General features: G+C 40.5%; 1 protein-coding gene across 1 annotated transcript in view; it reads left to right on the top strand.

The window, feature by feature from the left end:
- The first annotated feature begins 1053 nt into the window (after positions 1-1053).
- Positions 1054-25462, top strand: part of pde10a (phosphodiesterase 10A) — a 154640-nt gene continuing 130231 nt past the window's right edge. Inside the window, 1 exon segment of the mRNA XM_061910492.1 lies at positions 1054-1475. Within this exon segment, the coding sequence (XP_061766476.1) occupies positions 1412-1475 (64 nt within the window). The 5' untranslated portion in view covers positions 1054-1411.

Consider the following 25462-nt stretch of genomic DNA (forward strand, 5'->3'; position numbering starts at 1 on the left):
GAGCCTCCAACAAAAAGTGCTCTTCGGACCGAGAAAACAACAATTTCCCCATTAATTTGAGCGAGGATGAAAGATTTGTTTTTGAGGATATTGATAGCGATGGACTAGAAAAAAATAAAATTAAAAAAAACAAGTTAAAAAAAAACGTGATTGCATTGGGATGGATTCCGATGTTTTTAGAGACATTTACTAGGATAATTCTGGGAAATCCCTTATCTTTCTACTGTATTGCTAGTGTTTTAGTGAGTTTAATAGTACCTGATAGTCCCAGGTGTACGTCCACGGGTGTCTTGACGCCAATGTCTCAGGGAAGTCGACGGCAGCTTTATGGACGGCACAAGCTCAGCTTTTCTCCGGTAAGAAGCGACTTTTTACCACAATTTTCTCACCGAAACCGGCTGGTTGACATGTAGTCGGGATCCATGTTTGCTTGACCGCGATCTGATATATTGTTAAGTTTCACCTCCAGGAATTTTAAACAAGGAATCACCGTGTGTTTGTGTGGCTAATGGGTAATGCTTCCCAACTCCATCTTTCTACTGTGACTTCTCCAATATTAATTGAACAAATTGCAAAAAATTCAGCAACACAGATCTCCAAAATACTGTGTAATCATGCCGTTAAAGCAGACGACTTTTAGCTGTGTGTGTGTGCAGCGCTCATATTTCCTTAAAACCCGTGATGTCTTGCGTACACGTCATCATTACACGGCGTTTTCAAGACGAAACTCCCGGGAAATTTAAAATTGTAATTTAGTAAACTAAAAAGGCCGTATTGGCATGTGTTCTAATGTTAATATTTCATCATTGATATATAAACTATCAGACTGCGTAGTAGTGGGTTTCAGTAGGCCTTTAAAGAGTACACGTTTGCAAGTTCCCAAACCTCATGATCATCCTTATCCAAGTATTGCTCACCAAGAAGCAGAAATAAGAAAAAAAAAGAAAAGCCTTCCTTTTATTTTGAAATGGAGTGATCGGAAAACGCGTGCGCGCGGCCGACTTGACGCCCCGCGCTTTCTCTCTCTCCGCCGTGCACGTGTTCACGCGGGAGCGTACATGCGTGTGCGCGTGTATTTGACTGCGCTCCCCGCGCGGTCGCCTGTGCTGAGTGTGCTCGCCCTGCCAGTCTGCTGCTGCTCATCCACCGCGCGGACAGACGCCGAGGAGGCGGACCGACTGGAGCTACACCTCGGCCAGCGGTGCTGCGTCATAGCGCTGGTGGAGGTGAGCGGGCGGAGGCGGCGGAGGGGCAGCACGGGACCCTCCTCGCCCCCTTCCTACATTTAGGACCCCGGAGTAGTTTTTTGTTTTTGTTTAGTTTTTTTTTTTTTGTATTATTGTATTTTTATTGGGCTTCGCTCCTCAGAAGCGCACTTTCTTCCTCTCTCAGTTTGCGCTCACGGTCCGACATGGAAGATGGTCCGTCTTCGACAAGCTGTTTCAGAAGGTTAACGGACTGCTTCCTGGGTGCAAGTAGGTACACTTTATTAACGTGGTGGTGATGTTACTGTTACACAGAATGTCCGCAGCAACAGTTCCGGGCAAACGCATCCTGCACATTTTTTTGACGTCTTTCCTCATGCGAGCCCAATTGGCGCACTTAACTTTATGAATGACACATTGATGCAGGGTGGGGATACAGCAGCAGGCTTATTTGCTCATTGTGGACTTAAATACAACATGGGGCATATTGGTTCTGAATTCAGGAGGAGCATGCAATGGAGAGGAATATGTTTTGGGATATTTATATTAAAGTATAGAATAAAGTATTACATTACACATGAGAAAATACGTATTGTGAATCCAGTACAATCCAATTTATTTATATAGCACATTTAAAAAATATATATATTTGGTCATAGTGTACTTTTAATACAATATGGGGCATATTGGTTCTGAATTCAGGAGGAACATGCAACAAAGCTGCAATGGAGAGGAATATGTTATGGACTATTTATATTAAAGTATTACATTACCAATTAATATAATACTGAACGTGAATCCAATCCAATCCACTTCATTTATATAGCACATTTCAAAAAAACATATTTGGTCATTGTGTACTTTTAATACAATATGGGGCATATTGGTTCTCAATTCAGGAGGAGCATGCAACAAGGCTGCAGTGGAGAGAAATTAGTTTTGGGGTATTTATATTTAAGTATAGAATAAAGTACATTATCCATTAACATAATACTGATTGTGAATCCAGTACAATACACTTCATTTATATAGCACATTTTAGAAAACATATTTGCTCATAGTGTACTTTAATACACCATGGGACATATTTGTTCTGAATTCAGGAGAAGCATGCAATGGAGAGGAATATGTTTTGAGATATTTATATTAAAGTATAGAATAAAGTACATTACTCATGAAAAAATACGTATTGTGAATCCAGTACAATCCAATTTATTTATATAGCAAATTTCAAAAAAAGTATTTGGTCATTGTGTACTTTTAATACAATATGGGGCATATTGGTTCTGAATTCAGGAGGAACATGCAACAAAGCTGCAATGGAGAGGAATATGTTATGGGTTATTTATATTAAAGTATTACATTATCCATGAATATAATACTGAACGTGAATCCAATCCAATCCACTTCATTTATATAGCACATTTCAAAAGACGTATTTGCTCAATATAGTGTACTTTAATACATCCATCCATACATTTTCTACCGCTTATTCCCTGTTTGGGGTCGCGGGGGGCGCTGGCGCCTATCTCAGATACAACATGGGAAATGTTTGTTCTGAATTCAGGAGGAGCATGCAACAAGGCTGCAATGGAGAAGAATATGTTTTGGGATATTTATATTCAAGTATTACACTATCCATGAATATAATACTGAACGTGAATCCAATCCAATCCACTTCATTTATATAGCACATTTCAAAAAAACATATTTGGTCATTGTGTACTTTTAATACAATATGGGGCATATTGGTTCTCAATTCAGGAGGAGCATGCAACAAGGCTGCAGTGGAGAGAAATTAATTTTGGGGTATTTATATTTAAGTATAGAATAAAGTACATTACCCATTAACATAATACTGATTGTGAATCCAGTACAATACACTTCATTTATATAGCACATTTCAGAAAACACATTTGCTCATAGTGTACTTTAATACACCATGGGACATATTTGTTCTGAATTCAGGAGGAGCATGCAATGGAGAGGAATATGTTTTGAGATATTTATAATAAAGTATAGAATAAAGTACATTACTCATGAAAAAATACGTATTGTGAATCTAGTACAATCCAATTTATTTATATAGCACATTTCAAAAAAAGTATTTGGTCATTGTGTACTTTTAATACAATATGGGGCATATTGATTCTGAATTCAGAAACATGCAACAAGGCTGCACTGGAGAGTAATATTGTTAGGGATATTTATAATAAAGTATTACATTACCCATGAATATAATACTGAATGTGAATCCAATCTAATCCACTTCATTTATATAGCACATTTCAAAAGACGTATTTGCTCATAGTGTACTTTAATACATCCATCCATCCATTTCCTACCACTTATTCCCTTTTTGGGGTGGCGGGGGGCGCTGGCGCCTATCTCAGAAAGAACATGGGAAATATTTGTTCTGAATTCAGGAGGAGCATGCAACAAGGCTGCAATGGAGAAGAATATGTTTTGGGATATTTATATTCAAGTATTACATTATCCATGAATATAATACTGAACGTGAATCCGTATTTGGTCATTGTGTACTTTTAATACAATATGGGGCATATTGGTTCTGAATTCAGGAGGAGCATGCAACAAGGCTGCAATGGAGAGGAATATGTTTTGGGGTATTTACATTAAAGTATAGAATAAAGTACATTATCCATTAATATAATACTGATTGTGAATCCAGTACAATCCACTTCATTTATATAGCACATTTCAGAAAACGTATTTGCTCATAGTGTACTTTAATACACCATGTGGCATATTGGTTCTGAATTCAGGAGGAGCATGCAACAAGGCTGCACTGGAGAGGAATACGTTTTGGGATATTTATATTCAAGTATTACATTATCCATGAATATAATACCTAACGTGAATCCAATCCAATCCACTTCATTTATATAACACATTTCAAAAAATGTATTTGCTCATATAGTGTACTTTGATACAACATGGGAAATATTTGTTCTGAATTCAGGAGGAGCATGCAACAAGGCTTCACTGGAGAGGAATATGTTTTGAGATATTTATATTAAAGTATAGAATAAAGTATTACATTACCCGTGAAAAAATACTTATTGTGAATCCAGTACAATCCAATTTATTTATATAGCACAATTAAAAAAAATGTATTTGCTCATTGTGTACTTTTAATACAATATGGGGCATATTTGTTCTGAATTCAGGAAGAGCATGCAACAAGGCTGCAATGAAGAGGAATATGTTTTGGGATATTTATATTCAAGTATTACATTACCCATGAATATAATACTGAACGTGAATCCCAATCCACTTCATTTATATAGCACATTTCAAAAGACGTATCATGTTAGACCCGCTCGACATCCATTGCTTTCGTCCTCTCCAAGGTTCTCATAGTCATCATTGTCACTGACGTCCCACTGGGTGTGAGTTTTCCTTGCCCTTATGTGGGCCTACCGAGGATGCCGTAGTGGTTTGTGTTGTGGTTTGTGCTATATAAGTGAACATTGATTGATTGATTGATTGATTTGCTCATATAGTGTACTTTAATACATCCATCCATGTTCTACCGCTTATTCCCTTTTTGGGGTCGCGGAGGGCGCTGGTACCAATCTCAGATACAACATAGGAAATATTTGTTCTGAATTCAGGAGGAGCATGCAACAAGGCTGCAATGGAGAGGAATATGTTTTGGGATATTTATATTCAAGTATTACATTATCCATGAATATAATACTGAACATGAATCCAATCCAATCCACTTCATTTATATAGCACATTTCAAAAAACATATTTGGTCATATAGTGTACTTTGATACAACATGGGAAATATTTGTTCTGAATTCAGGAGGAGCATGCAACAAGGCTGCAATGGAGAGGAATATGTTTTGAGATATTTATATTAAAGTATAGAATAAAGTATTACATTACCCATGAAAAAATACTTATTGTGAATCCAGTACAATCCACTTTATTTATATAGCACATTTCAAAAAAGCGTATTTGGTCATTGTGTACTTTTAATACAATATGGGGCATATTTGTTCTGAATTCAGGAGGAACATGCAACAAGGCTGGAATGGAGAGGAATATGTTTTGGGATATTTATATTCAAGTATTACATTATCCATGAATATAATACTGAACTTGAATCCAATCCAATCCACTTCATTTATATAGCACATTTCAAAAGACGTATTTGCTCATATAGTGTACTTTAATACATCCATCCATCCATCCAACCATTTTCAACCGCTTATTCCCTTTTTGGGGTGGCGGGGGCGCTCGCGCCTTTCTCAGATACAACATGGGAAATATTTGTTCTGAATTCAGGAGGAGCATGCAACAAGGCTGCAATAGAGAGGAACATGTTTTAGAATATTGTAAAAAATTATTACACTTCATTTATATAGCCCATTTCAAAAAAACATATTTGGTCATTGTGTACTTTTAATACAATATGGGGCATATTGGTTCTGAATTCAGGAGGATCATGCAACAAGGCTGCAATGGAGAGGAATATGTTTTGGGGTATTTACATTAAAGTATAGAATAAAATACATTACCCATTAATATAACACTTATTGTGAATCCAGTACAATCCACTTCATTTATATAGCACATTTCAGAAAACGTATTTGCTCATAGTGTACTTTAATACACCATGGGACATATTTGTTCTGAATTCAGGAGGAGTATGCAACAAGGCTGCAATGGAGAGGAATATGTTTTGGGGTAGTTACATTAAAGTATAGAATACAATACATTACCCATTAATATAACACTTATTGTGAATCCAGTACAATACACTCTATTTATATAGCACATTTCAAAAAAATGTATTTGGTCATTGTGTACTTTTAATACAATATGGTGCATATTGGTTCTGAATTCAGGAGGAGTATGCAACAGGGCTGCAATGGAGAGGAATATGTTTTGTGATATTTATATTCAAGTATTACATTACCCATGAATATAATATTGAATTTAAATCCAATCCAATCCACTTCATTTACATAGCACATTTAAAAAAAACGTATTCGCTACTTACAATATCTTCCCTTAGTGTCCAAATAACTCTAAATGAAGCTTTTGTTACTTAGAATATGTTCCCCATACTAAAGTGTTACCAAAGCATTTAAATATAACAAAAGTAAATACATAAAATACATCAGAGGAAATAAAATAGACTAAAATCACACAGCTCTCAGGCTGGTTTGAAAGCCAACGAGGAAAAATATGTAATTAAAGAGCGAGCCGTCGGAATAACAATAGGGATATTGTTCCAAAGTATTGGAGCCACAGCAGACAATGCATGATCACCTCTGGATTTTAAACTGGTTTTTTGGACGACAAGAAGAAACTGATCAGCTGACCTCAGAGACCTTGTGAGGGTGTACATTTTTAAAACGTCTGACATATATTGTGGCGCTAATCCGTTAACAGATTTAAAAACAAACAACAGTATTTTAAAACAAATTCTAAAATGAACACATTTTCGTAAGTTTATATTTATTTTGTACTTGACATTGCTTATAGGGTTTGGCGCAATAAGTTTTCAACTTCAGCCTAAACCCTTTCGGTCTGCAACATTTTTTCATTTTATGTATGTGTAACTGTTTGTTTGTTAACCGAAGAACAATGAACTTGAACTGGGGATGCTAAAACCGGGATAATGTGCTCATGTTTTTTAGTGCCAGTTCAAAGGCGAGCAGCAGCAGCATTTTGGACTAACTGCAATGGAGCGATTGAGGCGTGGTTCATACCAACATAGAGGGAATTGCAGTAGTCCAAACGTGATGAAATGAAGACACGCTTGTGTAACATCCCTGAAAAGTCACCAATTTTTCCTCCCTCAATTACTTTCTCTCCTGGACTGCTTTCTGGGATTAAATCCATTAGGTTTGATGTTGAACTGTGCAGCCGTAATACAAAATATACTTAATCCCAGGGCTATGTCGCATTTAGTAGTATCTGTGATGAGTGTGTACAAATACTGTCACGCCACTCCAGTACGCAAGTGTGTACATATACTGTCACACCACTCCAGTACGCAAGTGTGTACATATACTGTCACACCACTCCAGTATGCATTTCGTCAATTCCAGGTTACCTTTCAGTGGCAAGTCGTCTCACAATGAGGCTGTTCGGAGATGTGGTGTTCTCGGAATGTGAGTGATGGCGAAGCATTCATGCCTGGAGATTCCACTTGTGGAAAACGGTGTACCGTATTTTTCGGACTATAAGTCGCAGTTTTTTTCATAGTTTGGCCGGGGATGCGACATATACTCCGGAGCAACTCATGTGTGAAATATTTAACACATTACCGTAAAATATCAAGTAATATTATTTATCTCATTTGCGGAAGAGACGAAGAAATTGTCAGCAATCGTCACACACACGTCAACCAATAAGAATTCGGCGGGGGAGGGTCATGGCAGAAGTGCATTGTGGGTCATGGAATGCTAACTGCTATATGCTACTGCCGTAGCTATTAAAATGGATCATTTCATCATTGGCGGTAACTTATAAAAACTGAGAAGGGCTGAACAAAAATGGCACCAAAAAGGAAATCATGCACTGCACATAACAAACTGGACGTAGTGAAATATGCAGCAGAAAACGAGGAAGCGGCGCATACCTTATTAGTTGGCAGAGTTGTTTAGAAGCGACATCGAGGAAGAAGATTTCATTGGCTTTATCGATTAGAAGTGACAGATTGTTTGGTAAACGTATAGCATGTTCTATATGTTATAGTTAATTGAATGACTCTTACCATAATATGTTACGGTAACATACCAGGCACATTCTCCGTTGGTTATTTATGCGTCATGTAACGTACACTTATTCAGCCTGTTGTTCACTATTCTTTATTTTAAATTGCCTTTCCAATGTCTATTCTTGGTGTTGGATTTTATCAAATATATTTCCCTCAAAAATGCAACTTATATTCCAGTGCGACGTATATATGTTTTTTTCCTTCTTTATTATGCATTTTCGGCCAATGCGACGTATACTGCGGAGCGACTTATAATCCGAAAAATACAGTACATTTTAATTTAAAAACTAGGCCAAATTTGTATTTAATTTTTTTAATGATACATATTTTTAGAATGTCTACAAAACATGTTTCTATGGGCTAATAAGCCCAGGGAATAAATGCATCTACAGTACAACATACAGTTTACAACATAAAATAGCAAAAAACACGTCAATAATGAATAAAGCTAAACATGTTCCAGACCAAAATTCACTTCATATTCTCTACTGCTCACTAGTGTTATCATATCTGAGTTATTCTGCAGATATATGGGGAAACAACTACAAATGTGCGCTTCATTCACTAACGGTGTTACAAAGATGTTGAGTTAGAATAATACACAATGTTGGATAGAGACAACATACAAATCTTTAATTTATTTAATCACAGTTATTGAAATTCAACAATTTGGTGCATTTGCAAACAGCTAAAATTATGTGCAAAGCAAACTATTAACCTGCTACCAAAAAATGCACAACAAAAGAGGAGAAATATAACCTTAGAGGAAAATCTCATTTAAAGCATTTAGCATATCTCTACGTGGAATTAAATCATGGAATGGATTAGCCAAATAAATCAAACAATTCAGTTTAAGAGACTTCAAACTACAAGTGTTCAATGTACACAGAATTATAATTATGATGAACATCTGCAACCTTTTTTTTTTTCCTTTTATTGAGACAAAGATTATTAATGTATTTAATATGTCTTTACTTACTATGGTATATTTATTATTTATTTGTTCACTGATCTGATATAAAGAAGAAGGAAATTGGATAAAATTGTTATGGTATAAAAACGGGTAGGATTAAATAAGCTCTGCTTCTTCCTACTCCTTTCTGGACGTGTTGTAATGAAACAACTGGAAATATGTGATGAATTACATTATATTGTATGCGTGTTCGAAATAAACAGAAACTGATCTGAACCGTTTACAAACTACCTATTTTTCAGGTATGATACTTTCACCCGAAAACGTGAAGCGTAATAGTTTTTTCACAGCTATATCCAATCCATTCAATCCAACTTTATTTGTAGTGCACTTTAAAAAACATACAAACACTACACCATAATAAAAGGCACATAATTCAAAGACAACAAGAGGCAGCTAAAACACCCTAAAAATAAAATTAAGGCATATAAACTGTTGCAATCTGCTGCTCAGATCTACACTATTTATTTTTCCATTTTGTATATTTCTCCGATTCTTCATTTCCTGTTTGCTTTGTCATCATGGTCACTCATCAGTCCACCTGCTAGTCTCGCCCCGCACACCTGCTAATAATTATCACCCTCCTATTTAAGCTCACCTTTTCTGTTCACTCATTCTCGGATCCTAATTTGCCCACGCGCATCAGTGACGACTCTCATCCTTCGTATGTATTTTCTCGCTAGCTCTCACGCTAAGCCACTTTATATTCCAGCTTTCATGCTGAATGTTTTTGTTTACTCTTTTGTGTCCTCGTACCAAGTTTTAGTTTTCCTTGTGTTTTATCCTAGCTTTCACGCTAGCGTCTTTTGTTTACCTTTTCTCTTTACACCAGTGTTTTTGTTCATAGGCTTTTGTTATTAAATAAATACCCTTTATCTTACCTATGCTGTGTTCTGCTTCGACGCATCCACGGGAAAACTACACCGGCATTACCATGCCGAAGAAGAGTCCTCACATAAACATGAGTAAAAAGAAAAATTAAAATAAACAACACTAAAAATAAATACAATGGAATCAATACAAAGCTAAGCCAATATCACGTAAAATATACTGGTAGGAGAAGACGCAAATATAATTATTCAGCACAATATTATTTATCAAGACTTAAACTGTTCTGCCGGTTCTGTTTTGCATCTATGTTTAGCACGTGCACACTGGCAGTTGAGAAGAAATAGCTGTGAAAAAGGAGGCCTACGCGCTGCAGCTCCGTCCTACGTATGCTTGTCAACATGTTTGGACTGTCAAAAATAAATATAAAAGCCTTATCATCTATTCAGCAATATAATTTCATAGCTGCTGAATTCTATTAGTAGACTGATTAAAACAAATGCAATTGATTTGTTTTGGTGTCTGCTGCTGTTTATTTATTTATTTTATTTTTGTTAATGACGTTCGTTTTTTTCCATTTTTTTTGTACAACAAAAGCCGAATACATTTTAGGGTCCATCAGAAAAAAATGTGTAAAATTAAATTTATTATTTTCATCGCCATTTGATCTCAAGTGAACTGTCACCCATCCTACCCCATACTCATTTATACAAATAGTATTTTGTGATCCCTACCGTTTGCCACATTTCCGACAAACACATACTGTATCAACCGCAACTTTTGTGGATAATAAATGTATTGTTATTATATTCAAATTGTGCACTCTATGAAAGTGAGGAATGATTACATTATTTTGAAAGCATATTTTAGTGCAATTTGACACTAAAAGACTTGTTTGTCTCTATCCGAAAGTTGTTAGAGACTAGTCTCATATTGACTTCATGAAGCAGACAGTGAGGGTTCATGTTACTTTGTGCATAACGACACTTGAAAATTGGCAGAGCATCTTTGTATCATTTATCTTAATTGTTGAAAATGTTCCAGTTAACACCTCGACCAAGTCTTCTGTAGTCGTTGTATGTGTTGTCTCCAAAAGTGGTCCCTAATTAGCACCTGGTTAAAAACACATTGGCAGTAACACCTGTGGTTGTAAGCAACCTCCTGGTGTAGTTTATTTTGATGAACTTCACAATATGGCAGAAGGTGCATTTGAATTATGATGAGTGGTCATCCTACAGCGGCTTTTTCTATCTCTGCATGCGCTTTAAAATGTCAGTTGCATGACTAAGCTTTGAAACGCAAGCGTGTTGCACTCTCTGTACTTTACTACAATTGACATACATCAACGGTGTTATTGCTGACCAAGCAGTTTGCTCTTTACTACTATTACAACATTGGTTGTGTCGTGCAAAATAATAAAAGACTAATGTGTTGAAAAAGTAGTTATATGTTCCTTTCCGCCCTCGCTCATAAACACATTATAACGGGACTGTCGTTGCATGTCGTTGAGAATTGTGACTCTTACAAAAACTCATGATTCGTTTCCTTACATCAGTGGTTCTCAACCTTTTTTCAGTGATGTACCGTATGTGAACATTTTTTTAATTCAAGTACCCCCTAATCAGAGCAGACCATTTTTGGTTAAAATAAAAAGAGATAAAGAAGTAATATACAGCACTATGTCATCAGTTTCTGATTTATTAAATTGTATATCAGTGGAAAATATTGCTCATTTGTAGTGGTCTTTTTTTAATTATTTGGAAAAAAAAGATATAAAAATAACTAAAAACTTGTTGAAAAATAAACAAGTGATTCAATTATAAATACAGATTTCTACACATAGAAGTAATCATCAACTTAAAGTGCCCTCTTTGGGGATTGCAATAGAGATCCATCTGGATTCTTGAACTTAATTCTAAACATTTCTTCACAAAAAAAGAAATATTTAACAACAATATTTATGGAACATGTCCACAAAAAATCTGGCTGTCAACACTGAATATTGCATGGTTTTAATTTTTTTTCAAAGTTTATGAACTTACATTCATATTTTTTTGAAGTATTATTCAATAAATATATTTATAAAGGATTTTTGAATTGTTGCTATTTTTAGAATATTTAAAAAAAATCTCACGTACCCCTTGGCATACCTTCAAGTACCCCCAGGGGTACGCGTACCCCCATTTGAGAACCACTGCCTTACAAAATAGATTCTCGATTCAACGTGATTCTCGCAACATATTATTTTGTATAATAATGGTAATAAAACCTTTTCAAAGCAGGTTACAGGTTATAAATGCTCCTCTTGGCTGCTGACATAAAGCGTATACGTGCAAAGAGTAAGCACCAAGATGAGCTTTAAACGTCTTTTTAAAAAGTGATATTTCTTTATGGATTTTTATTAATTATGAATCTATTTTGGAATGGAATAAATAATAATCGCGATTCAGATGTGACATTTTTTTAAAGATCCCTGATGTCGTACAATATATTAATTAGAGTAAATGGCATCGTAACTTCCTTTCTTAACACACGTCATACACACTGAGCCTTCATGTAACAACAGTTGCGTGGCTTTCCTACTAAATATGTATGTACAATCAAATCGTACGCGAGTAAAATTCCCATGTAATAAAGTGTTCGCACTGACAAATTCAAGCACATTTTTTTGTTACATCCACTTGGAATCCGCCACAGACGTTTGCGTGGCTTGGCACGCCCAGAACTGTGTTTCGAGAGAGCCAACTCTGTTTCAAAATTGTTAGCAAAATTGCCCACTGTGGTCAAATTAGAGGCTTTTGACCAATCAGAGAGAGTAGGACCTGAGGATCTCCTAAATGAATTCCGGAGCCTGAATTTTATAGTATCCACAGCCTGTTGAAATGTGTGTACGGCAGCTATGGAGTTGGCGAGAAGCAGCGCGCGTTTCCACATCAACGCCAGTTTTGATACATGTCAATTTTGCAGTGAAAAAAAGGCATAGTGTAGGTTTTTGTGTGTACGCTAGCATGGTACATGAGGGCCCTGGTCTGCCAGAGCATAAGAAGATGTAGCTGGAGGGAACAGTGTTGCCAGTATAGCAAATTTGTAGTGCAATCCGTTTTGTGTCTCTGTCTTTATTAATATGCAAAATATATGCTGATCATCAAAACGCCCACAGTACTAGAGAAGGGAGATGCAAATATCATTTTTAAGCAAAGGCAATGTGATTTATCAACACTAACCATTGTTTTGCAAGCGCTATTTTGCGTTTGATTTCCACACACGGCTTCAGGATTGGTGCTTGTGCTACAAAGACAGATGATAGACTCCGTTGTATGTGTGTGTGTGTCAACATTTTGGGTTGACAGAAATACAAAATATCAGACATATTGTCTATTCTGCAAAATAATTTTATAATTTTCTAGCTGCTTGAGGATTTAAGAGGCTGATTAAAACAAATTCAATTGATGCGTTTTGATGTCCTTTAGTATTGTTAATGACGTTTGTTTTCTTTAACATAGAATATCCATTTCCATCCATTTTCTACCGCTTATTCCCTTTCGGGGTCGCGGGGGGCGCTGGCGCCTATCTCAGCTACAATCGGGCGGAAGGCGGGGTACACCCTGGACAAGTCGCCACCTCATCGCAGGGCCAACACAGATAGACAGACAACATTCACACTCACATTCACACACTAGGGCCAATTTTAGTGTTGCCAATCAACCTATCCCCAGGTGCATGTCTTTGGAAGTGGGAGGAAGCCGGAGTACCCGGAGGGAACCCACGCATTCATGGGGAGAACATGCAAACTCCACACAGAAAGATCCCGAGCCTGGATTTGAACCCAGGACTGCAGGACCTTGGTATTGTGAGGCAGACGCACTAACCCCTCTGCCACCGTGAAGCCCTAACATAGAATATATATTATTAAAATATTTCTTATATCCATCCATTTACTACCGCTTATTCCCTTTGGGGTCGTAGGGGACGCTGGTGCCTATCTCAGCTACAATCGGGCGGAGGGCGGTGTACACCCTGGACAAGTCGCCACCTCATCGCAGGGCCAACACAGATAGACAGAAAACATTCACACTCACATTCACACACTAGAAATAATGCACTTTGTGACTTCAATAATAAATATGGCAGTGCCATGTTGGCATTTTTTTCCTTAACTTGAGTTGATTTATTTTGGAAAACCTTGTTACATTGTTTAATGCATCCAGTGGGGCATCACAACAAAATTAGGCATAATAATGTGTTAATTCCACGACTGTATATATCGGTATCAGTTGATATCGGAATCGGTAATTAAGTGTTGGACAATATCGGAATATGTGGTAAGCTACATCAGTAGCCACATCTGCCCTGGGGTAGACTGACGGAAGCGTGGATGCCAGTTTGCGCCTACGGCCACTCCAACCACCACCTATCATTCATTCATCATTCATTCACCAGTGTGAGCGGCACCGGGGGCAAAGGTGAAGTGTCCTGCCCAAGGACACAACGCTAGCGATTTGGATGTCAATAGGCAGGGAGCGAACCTGCAACCCTCAGGTTTCTGGCACGGCCGTTCTACCCACTACGCGACGCCGCCCCCAGCAAATGAGAGTGTCTCCATGGTGATGCCCATATATAACTTGCAAAATCCTGGTCCTCGGCCAGTGTCACTGCTGTTTTGACATCGGCGGGGCGGTGGTACCTCATCCACGCGGCGGTCCTGGGTGGGATGCCGTCGACGAATTGTTCCAGGAGAATGTGTTCCAACATTCTTGGGTCCTGTCCGTTCGGCTGGAGCCACCGGGTTGCCGCGTCCCGCAATTGCTGCGCCAGGACGAAGGGACGGTCTTCTGGGCCCAACCTCATCGCCCGGAACTTTCCTTGGTGGTCTACCGGGCTGCTGCCGACCCGATCTAGGTTGGTGTGGCCCCCGCTGTGCCTCCCCCACCAGGAGCGGCAGCAACCTCACTCCCCATTCCTCCTCTGGCCATTTGCACAAATTTGTTTTATTTTCTCTTTGACAAAACTTAATGTGCAGTGCTCTTGCTTTTCAGCCGTCTGCCTCTTGCTTGTCAGTCCCCCTGTCTTCATGGTTGCCAATAAAGGAACAGGTGATTAGATAACTCGTTCCAGCTGAGGTATCCACTCACCTGTTGGCTGCTTCATGGCCGGCCCCTGCACACACCCCGCCCGCAGGGAACACGTGGACCACGCCCCTCTCCACATTCAGTTTTAGAAATAATTTGTTGGTTTTCTTAGTATTCAGACCCCCTTGAGATGATCTTTTTCAAAAAAGCAACTAGTGACTTTTTTGGACCCTTTGGACAAATTTGGAAACACGAACAAACTTGTGTCTCTTCTCAACAATGCCGCCACATCTAAAAGCACTCACATGCGACTTTTGGCAGAAACCCCCCCCCACAAAAGTAAGTGACAGGGGACAGTTAATTAGTATTTTTCCCACTATTTGTTTGATTTTCTTGTTTTTTACTGCCCCATAATTAAGGAACTGCACATGCGTCATGTCATAGTGAAGTTTGCAAATTGCAATTACACACACTTAAATGTATTTTCTGGTTAAACTTGCAAATGTATTTTCAGTGTTACTAAATATGGTTCCATTCATTCCCTCAAGGGAAAGTCAGAGGTGAGACTAAATGCTTGACTTCTACTAAAAAGACAGAGAAATGCTTATATGGTCAGTGTAGCGTTGCTCTAACAACAATTCTGGTGGCGCCCTCAGGCTTAAACAGTACTGTATATATATTATTGTGCAACTGTACACAAAGCGATGGCATTGAGCAGTCCATGTGACACACTAGCATGCAGAAATGGGATGTACTTTCTATGGTTTGTTTTGCAGCAGCTGACATGTTTACCGTTGTTTATCCCCGCTGAAATTGGTCTGGATGCAAGAGGGTTCACTTAATGGAGAGTGGTTTGTCACGTGTTGATGTGCCTGCATGCACCTCAAACAAGCCTAACGAGGAGTCACTTCCAGCTGTTTATAGTCGCACATTGGGTGCGTCTTGCTGCACTGTTGCACTGCTGTGGTCATTTAGGGTCAACACTATCTTGATCTCTTAGGCACTTTTTTCTTAAACCCAATTGGTTTTTTTTTCCGACAATTTGCCCAACTGGATGAAGAAATCTGAATCTGGAGCAGGAAGTGCTCACGCTGGACATTTCCGTCCTGACCGCATGCCTTCTCCCTTTTCTTGACACACTTACTGAATATGTAAACATACACTTTGCTTGGTATGCTTTAGGAATGAAAATGAAAGCTGGAGAGAAATATGAAATGTTGAAAGAATCCAAGGCAGGACTTGTCATTTACTATTTATTCCTTCTATTTTATAATTTCTGTCAGTATAATCTTAACTTCTAAAGCAACAATATGTAGTAATCATATCTTATTTTCCATCCATCCATCCATCATCTTCCGCTTATCCGAGGTCGGGTCGCGGGGGCAACAGCCTAAGCAGGGAAACCCAGACTTCCCTCTCCCCAGCCACTTCGTCTAGCTCTTCCCGGGGGATCCCGAGGCGTTCCCAGGCCAGTCGGGAGACATAGTCTTCCCAACGTGTCCTGGGTCTTCCCCGTGGCCTCCTACCGGTTGGACGTGCCCTAAACACCTCCCTAGGGAGGCGTTCGGGTGGCATCCTGACCAGATGCCCGAACCACCTCATCTGGCTCCTCTCGATGTGAAGGAGCAGCGGCTTTACTTTGAGTCCCTCCCGGATGGCAGAGCTTCTCACCCTATCTCTAAGGGAGAGCCCCGCCACACGGCGGAGGAAACTCATTTCGGCCGCTTGTACCCGTGATCTTATCCTTTCGGTCATGACCCAAAGCTCATGACCATAGGTGAGGATGGGAACGTAGATCGACCGGTAAATTGAGAGCTTTGCCTTCCGGCTCAGCTCCTTCTTCACCACAACGGATCGGTACAACATCCGTATTACTGAAGACGCCGCACCGATCCGCCTGTCGATCTCACGATCCACTCTTCCCTCACTCGTGAACAATACTCCTAGGTACTTGAACTCCTCCACTTGGGGCAGGGTCTCCTCCCCAACCCGGAGATGGCACTCCACCCTTTTCCGGGCGAGAACCATGGACTCGGATTTGGAGGTGCTGATTCTCATTCCGGTCGCTTCACACTCGGCTGCGAACCGATCCAGCGAGAGCTGAAGATCCCGGTCAGATGAAGCCATCAGGACCACATCATCTGCAAAAAGCAGAGACCTAATCCTGCGGTTACCAAACCGGAACCCCTCTTATTTTGCATGTTATAGTATTTAGTAGTGATGGACAGTGTTGGCGCTAGGAATTTTCAAAATGGGGTCGCAGGAACCCCAATAAGTCATGAAAATGCGGTGTAACTATATTTTTGGGATCCCACTTTTTAGTAACCAGTTTGAAAACAAATGATAAATTTATGGATTATCCTGTTATAACTCACTTTCTATATTGTGTTTTGAGGTCGTCATAAACTTGACTTAATTTATAAAAAAATAATACAAAAGAAAACAAATGTTTATGCGTGTGTAAATTTATTCAGTTATAAACATTCATTCATTTTCTTCTTTCCTTCATGGATCTACACTTTCCCGCTGCTGGTATTTTTTTTCTAGTTTCATTTAATAAATTGATCGCTCATAATTGACAAGAACTTGATCAAGGAATTTTACATTCGATTCCCAGACAAGCCAGATAGGCCGCCAGGAGGCGTCCGTTGAAGGGGGGATACTGTGGTAATCTGAAATTTCCTTGTTCACTTCTGTTTTGTCTGCACACCATATTCACTCTCTCTCTCTCTCTCTCTCTCTCTCGTCCACAGTATAGAGTGCAGCTGGCGCAAGGTAGCAGCACACACCTGAGTTAGATTAGTGGCAGCATACTTAACCTGGCTGCTGTCTGCAGGTGTGCGCCGGGACTTTGTCTACTGCTTGTTACAGACGCATGTGTCATTTTGTCTCGCCAGCGGACTCTCTAGTTCTTCTTCTGCATTATCTCAGGTTTGCCTGTATTTTTCCTAGCCTCGTCTAGCGTTTTTATTTTGTAGTTTGTTTCTCTGTTTTACTTCTTTCCTTCAGTATTTTTCCTAGCCTTGTCTAGCGCTTTTGGTTTTGTGTAGGTAATTTATCTTTGTAGTTTTTTTACATGGTGTGTTTTTTGTGTGTACCACCATCGCCTTTGTTTTTGCTACTTCATCCTTCTTCCAAAATAAAAGGGAGAACTATTGTCCACAAACTAAACGTCTCTGCATCCTTGGGATCCACCACACCAGATTGTTACAGAAAGTCCCAGCCATACTATGGAACCCGCAGAGACAGACTCCTGGAAAAGAGCCTTGCAAGGCCAGGCACAACGGATCAACCAGCAGGAAGACCAGCTAGACCTGCTGGTTGTGTACAGGGACTGTCGGAGCGTCAAGACGCCATGTTGGAGCGAGTCAACATGCTGCTAGCCACCGTCGTACCGTTCTCATCCACCCAGCCGACACAACCAGCAACATACGGCTATCCCGACCCGAATGTTTTTCCGGAGAAAAGGAAGACTACATTTTGAGTTAAACGCTTCCGCTTTCACTTCTGAGCGGGCTAAGGTAATGTTTGTTATCTCCCACCTGTCTGGCCGTGCGGGCACCTGGGCAACTGCTGAATGGAACCGTCAGATCGCCTCCAGCTCCACATACGTGAACTTTTCTAAATCTTTGAGGTAAATCTTCCAACGACGTCTCCCAGGTAGAAAGGCAGCGAGATCCCTTTTTAGGCTGCAACAGGGTTCACGACGGGTCGCGGATTACGCGATCAAGTTCCGCACCATGGCCGCCGACTGTGACTTGGGTCCCTCGGCGCTGTTGGACACCTTCTTCCTGGGGCTCGCGGACGAGATTCGTCACATGATGATCCCGCTGTCACTTCCGACGAATCTGGACGATCTCATCGAGCTGGCGCTGCATATCTATTTCCGCCTATTGGAGGAGAGGAGGGATCGACGAGGGAGACAAGCTCCACCTAGCACCCAATCAGCGCCTGCCAGGCCCGCCATCTACAAGACGGAGCAACTCGTTCCCGAAGACACCTCTGCTACGTGGCAGATAGACAAGCCGGTGCAACTGGGAGGCCGCCGACTCACCACCACCAAGAGTGAACGCCATCTTCGCCTCCATCTCTGCCTATACTGTGGGGCCGCTGATCATCTCATCTCCCGCTGCAAAGTACTGCCGCACCCCGTCGCACGGCCACGCGTGCGCCCTCATTCGCCAGAAGACACGTCCACCAGAGGTCGCCGTTCTCCTTCGTTGGCAGCAGGCAGAATGCAGTTAAAAGGTACTCTTTCTTGGCCGAACAAACAAATAGACATTTGCGCGCTCATTGACTCCGGGGCAGATGATAACTTTTTGGATTTTGAGTTCATGAGACTCCATAAGATTCCAGTTGTAAAACTGTACGTACCCAAGAGGGTGTATTCTCTAGATGGGCGCCTGTTAGCCAGCATTACCCACCAGACCCACCCGCTCAACCTGCGCTTGTCTGGTAATCATTGTGAGAAAATATTTTTTTATATTGTGCCATCACAGTCCGCGCCTGTCATTGTTGGTATAACCTGGTTACATGTACTTTGTTTTTCTGTTTTACTTCTTTCATTAAGTATTTTTCCTAGCCTTGTCTTGCTACTTCATCCTTCTTCCAAAATACAAGGAAGAACTATTGTCCACAAACTAAACGTCTCTGCATCCTTGGGATCCGCCACACCAGATCGTTACATTGTAGATGTATTTACTTCTGTATAAAAGGGTAAAAAGTTTTTTGCTTTGGTAATTGAATGATGATAATGGTGTGCCAGGGCATACATGCATATGACAAATGTAATTGATTATCCTCACCTGTATGTAGATCCATCAGTCGTGTAAAAACCTACACCTTTATGGCAAATAATGCCAACAAACTTAGAATTTTGCAAATTGGTTTCAATGTCATTTAGTACAGTGGCATTCTATGCCTCTAGCATTTCCTCTCTGGCTTCGTGATGGCCATGAGCTGTGTGTTCTCCTTAAAGAATGGCGGTATGTGGGGTGAGTGACTTGAGTAAGTGAGTGGGTTCAAGTTAGGAGAGAGAGCGCTAGCATGTTCCGGAGTGCTAATAGCATCTTGGATGTCCAGTTGGATTTGTGGAAAACATAAATAAAGAGTTGTAAAAAATCGACGGCCTCGTCATTCCGACTAAAAAGTGTTACTGTAGGGTAAAGTTGAGGGTGTTACCCCCGACAATACATCTTCCCTGGAGGGAACGTCTCCCCTGCGCTCAAGTAGTAATTCTGTGTCCCTCAATTGCTGGGTTGCATATGACGTCACGTCCGGCTTATTAAGTATGCGTGGTGTGTCTGTTCTTAATTGGTACGAGGCGCCATAAAGCCTTTCTTGAAGGAAAATGCCCTATGATTGTTTCTTTCGGCTGTACGAACCGTTCAAACTGCGAAAAGGATTAACATTACTTCAGAGTTCCATCCATCCATTTCCTACCGCTTATCCCGCTCGGGGCCGCAGGGGGTCGCTGGAGCCTACCTCAGCTGCATTCGGGTGGAAGCCGGAGTACACCCTGGACAAGTCGCCATCTCATCGCAGGGCCAACACAGATACACAGACAGCATCCACACTCACATTCACACAGTAGGGCCAATTTAGTGTTGCCAATCAACCTATCTCCAGGTGCATGTTTTTGGAGGTGGGAGGAGTACCCAGAGGGAACCCACAGAGTCACGGGGAAAACATGCAAACTCCACACAGAAATACCCCGAGTCCGGGGATGGAACCCATGACCTTTGTACTGTGAGGCACATGCACCAACCCCTGTCTACCATGTTGCCCGTTTTCAAAATTCAATTTTTTTTTTAATTTCTTTAAGCCATCTCCCCACTTTTTTGTTTTATTTATACGTCACGTGTCAGTTCCGAAGATGATGTTTTGAGTCCTGTGACCTGTTTTCAATGGAATTATGAAATAAATTGTCACCCCAAGAATCTGAATCGAATTGTGAGTTGTTGTTAGACATCCCATCTGTTTACTATGCATCACTGCATTGGCTTCCTTTTCACAGTTTTACCTCTAATGCTGCTTTAAACTTAACATAAAGATCAAGCCGAAGAAAATAAACTGGCTTGGGTCTTTTCATGTCAAAAATCTGTTCAGGACTGGATCAGAGCCAGGGCACAGTGCGTGATATTAGTGGCAAAACAGATGACATTCTCCTCAAGGCATCCTCTATCTATTGACCCCTCTGTCAGCTTGTCAGGGAGGGTTGGTTTCTGAGTGGATGGGAAAAGGCCATGAGCGCGTAGATTCCCTTCCAACTTCTTCTCATATCGGCGCTCAAGGAACGACCCGACACAGGATCTGAGTGCTGTGGTTCTCATTAGCAGCTTCCCATCGTTTTAGCATCAGTCCAGATGTGCAGTGACGAACACGACTCCATATCGTTGATGGGCCTCTAGGGGATGCTCGAGGTTGGGGGCGGGAGGTTGTGGTGCACTTGCACCAAACCGAGATGCTGACTCCAAGCATTATGATTTGGCACCATCCTCTGAATTCTCATCAAAATAATTAAATGGCAACAAGTCTGGTGTGTAGTCTGCCTTTCACCCGAAGTCTGCTGGGATAGACTCCCTGTGTCCATAGACACAATAAGAGGTATTGAAAATGGATATCAGTGAAGTTCCAGTTAATAACTTGCAATATATAGACCTGCAGTGTGTTGAGCACACACAAAGAGATATGTCTTATCTATATCTCAGTTTTGCCATTTATAGCTCCCATCCTTTACGTCTAATGACCTGGGCCAAAGAAGTGGAAATAATGGAAATTGCATTTCCATGGAGATCGTCCTCTCATTCTCTGTGCAGTGTGTTTGCATGTTTTTACACAGGTCTCTCCTTCCGCCATGTCATCTCTGGAATGGCAGTGGGAATTGATACAGCAATAATCAATACACTGCAAGAAACCAACATTTTATGCCGATATCTACAGTATATAACAGAGCTGGGCAAATATTTGGTCTCGGGGGTCACATTGACAGAAAAAAATGTGTCTGGGGGGGCCAATGGGTATGTGTGTATAAATGTAATGTACACGTTGAGCTAGGGCTGGGCGATATATCGATATATCGCGGGTTTGACTCTGTGTGATATAGAAAATGACTATATCGTGATATTCGAGTATACGTTCTCACGCAGTTGCTTTTAGCTGCGGGCATTACACTACAGGCTCTTCTCACTCTTTCTTGTCTCTCCTTCTCACAGAAACTTAAACAAGCGCACTTTCTTACATACGTCACATACGTATACGCCCTCACAGAGCAGAGAGGTAGCAGCATGGGTAACATTAGCTGTGGTGCGAGTGGTAATACAAGAGAAAAAAGGTGCGAATCTGGTAAGAAATGAAGGCAAAATTAATTCCCAAGAAAAACAGCACGGGTTCCATCGTCTTGCAGTGGTTTGGCTTCAAGTGGGAATATGTCGAACAAACAACCGTAATTTGTCAATGTGAGGCAAAAGCGTTGCTACAAAAAGTAGCATTACTGCTAATATGTAGCATCATTTGAAAAGTCACCTGCAAGAGAATGAGGAGTGCTTACTACGCATGTCAACATCTCCGTTCGGGGCCACGCTCACAAAATGCCGAGGCAAACATTTCCACATCAACACCGTGTGAAAAAAATAGTCCACAACAGAAGGAGTTAACATCCGCAGGAACCTACCATATAGCAAAGTACATTAACAATTTGATTCCCTATTATGCAGCTCATTTATATTTGACAGTTATTGAAATATCTTGCATGACATCATGCACACTTGCATGACATCATGCACACTTGCATGACATCATGCACACTTTATTTTTTTTTAAACTATTGTAGTGGCGTTCTGTACAAAAAGTGCACTTTAATTTAGTGTTCTTTCGATATGTCATCTTAGTGACATCATGCACAAAAGTGCACTCATAGCTTGTTTTAAAATGTTTCTGACAATAATCATGCACTTTCTGTTTTGAAATAACATGAATGTTTATGCCACTGCTTAATAACTGTTTAATAAATACAGTTTTGGTCAATTGACTTAGTTGTGATTTCCCTCTCTGCATGAATGTTTAAAAGTAGCATATATTAATGCAGTATGAACAACAATGTTTTAATATAGACATATACAATCATCATACTGGTGTGATTACATGCATCAAGTGTTCATTCAAGGCTAATGCAAAATATCGATATATAAATATCGTATATCATGACATGGCTTTAAAATATCGAGATATCAACAAAAAAACATACCGCCCAGCCCTATGTTGAGCTGGTAAAATCGGCTGTGTTTGGGTCTGTTTTTTTCAATAACACTAATACCAAAAGTCACAATGTACGATAGAGTTCTAAAAATTTTATGGCAGACCATCTAAAAAAACAGAATGGAATTTCATAGTTTTGTACATGAAAATAAAGAAAGTGGAATTTAAAATATTAACTATGAACAATAAAAAACTGAATATTAACAACATATGAACATCGCTCCTCTTTTATTTCTCAGACCAGCTCCTCGATAGACATATTTTACAACCAAGCAAAACACAACAAAAATTTAACAAACAGCAAAATATCAACACAATAATGAACAACTACAATATGATATATTATTACTTTTATGCATAACTTTTATATAAAAATCTGCTTCCGCATCTGTTTCTGACACACGGGACTGATCACCATTTGCCTCACGCAGTGCAACACCTCTCCTTCACATAGAATTGATCAGGTTGTTGATTGTGGCTTGTGGAATGTTGGTCCACTCCTTTTCAATGGCTGTGCCAAGTTGCTGGATATTGGCAGGAACTGGAACACGCTGTCGTATACCTGCTCAGTGGTCTTGTGGTTAGCGTGTCCGCCCTTAGACTGGAATGTCGTGAGATCAAACCCTGGCCGAGTAATACCAAGACATAAACATGGGATCCATTGCCTCCCTGCTTGGCACTCAGCATCAAGGGTTGCAATTGGGGGTTAAATCACCAGATGATTCCCAAGCGCGGCCACTGCTGCTGCTCACTGCTACCCTCACCTCCCAGGGGGTGATCATGGGGATGGGTCAAATGCAGAGGATAATTTCACCATATTTTCACTATCGTTGGGACTTCAACTTTAACTTTATACGCCGATCCGCAGCATTCCGAACATAGTCACTGGGACGTTTTCAGCTTCCATGAATTGTGTACAGAGCCTTGCAACATGGGGCCGTGCATTGTCATGCTGCAACATGAGGTGATGGTCTCGGGTGAATGGCATTCAAAATGCCATCATTAAAAGGCATTTGCGTTTGTTGTCCAGGGTGTACCCCGCCTGCCTTCCACCCGAATGCAGCTGAGATAGGCTCCAGCACCCACCGCGATCCTGAACAGGACAAGCGGTAGAAAATGGATGGATGGATGGATGGATGTCCATAACATACGCCTGCCCCTACCATAACCCCAACCCCACCATGGGCCAATCAATTTACAACGTTGACATCAGCAAAGCGCTCTCCCACAGAACGCCACATACGGTGGGGGAAAAAAACATTTAGTCAGCCACTGATTGTGCAAGTTCTCCCACTTAAAATGATGACAGAGGTCTGTAATTTTCATCATAGGTACACTTCAACTGTGAGAGACAGAATATAAAACAAAAATCCAGGAATTCACATTGTAGGAATTTTAAAGAATTTATTTGTAAATTATGGTGGAAAATAAGTATTTGGTCAACCATTCAACGCGCTCACTGATGGAAGGAGGTTTTGGCTCAAAATCTCACAATACATGGCCCCATTCATTCTTTCCTTAACACGGATCAATCGTCCTGTCCCCTTAGCAGAAAAACAGTCCCAAAGCATGATGTTTCCACCCCCATGCTCCACAGTAGGTATGGTGTCTTTGGGATGCAACTCAGTATTCTTCTTCCTCCAAACACGACGAGTTGAGTTTATACCAAAATGGATACATGGATGATACAGCAGAGGATTGGGAGAATGTCATGTGGTCAGATGAAACCAAAATAGAACTTTTTGGTATAAACTCAACTCGTCGTGTTTGGAGGAAGAAGAATACTGAGTTGCATCCCAAGAACACCATACCTACTGTAAAGCATGGGGGTGGAAACATCATGCTTTGGGGCTGTTTTTCAGCTAAGGGGACAGGACGATTGATCTTTGTTAAAGAAAGAATGAATGGAATGGGGCCATGTATCGTGAGATTTTGAGCCAAAATCTTCTTCCATCAGCGAGAGCTTTGAATGGTTGACAAAATACTTATTTTCCACCATAATTTACAAATAAATGCTTTAAAATTCCTACAATGTGAATTCCTGGATTTTTTTTTCACATTCTGTCTCTCACAGTTGAAGTGTACCTATGATGGAAATTACAGACCTCTGTCATCATTTTAAGTGGGAGAACTTGTACAATCGGTGGCTGACTAAATACTTTTTTGCCCCACTGTATGCTGTTTGCCATCTGCCCTGAACAGTGAAAACCAGGATTCACCTGTGAAGAGAACACCTCTCCTTCATGCCAGACACCATTGAATGTGAGCATTTGCCCACTTAAGTTGGTTACGCCGACGAACTGCAGTCAGGTCGACACCCCGATGAGCATGCAGATGAGCTTCCCTGAAATGGTTTCTCCCAGTT

The sequence above is a fragment of the Nerophis ophidion genome, linkage group LG09 (assembly GCF_033978795.1).
Source record: "Nerophis ophidion isolate RoL-2023_Sa linkage group LG09, RoL_Noph_v1.0, whole genome shotgun sequence".
Taxonomy (NCBI): domain Eukaryota; kingdom Metazoa; phylum Chordata; class Actinopteri; order Syngnathiformes; family Syngnathidae; genus Nerophis; species Nerophis ophidion.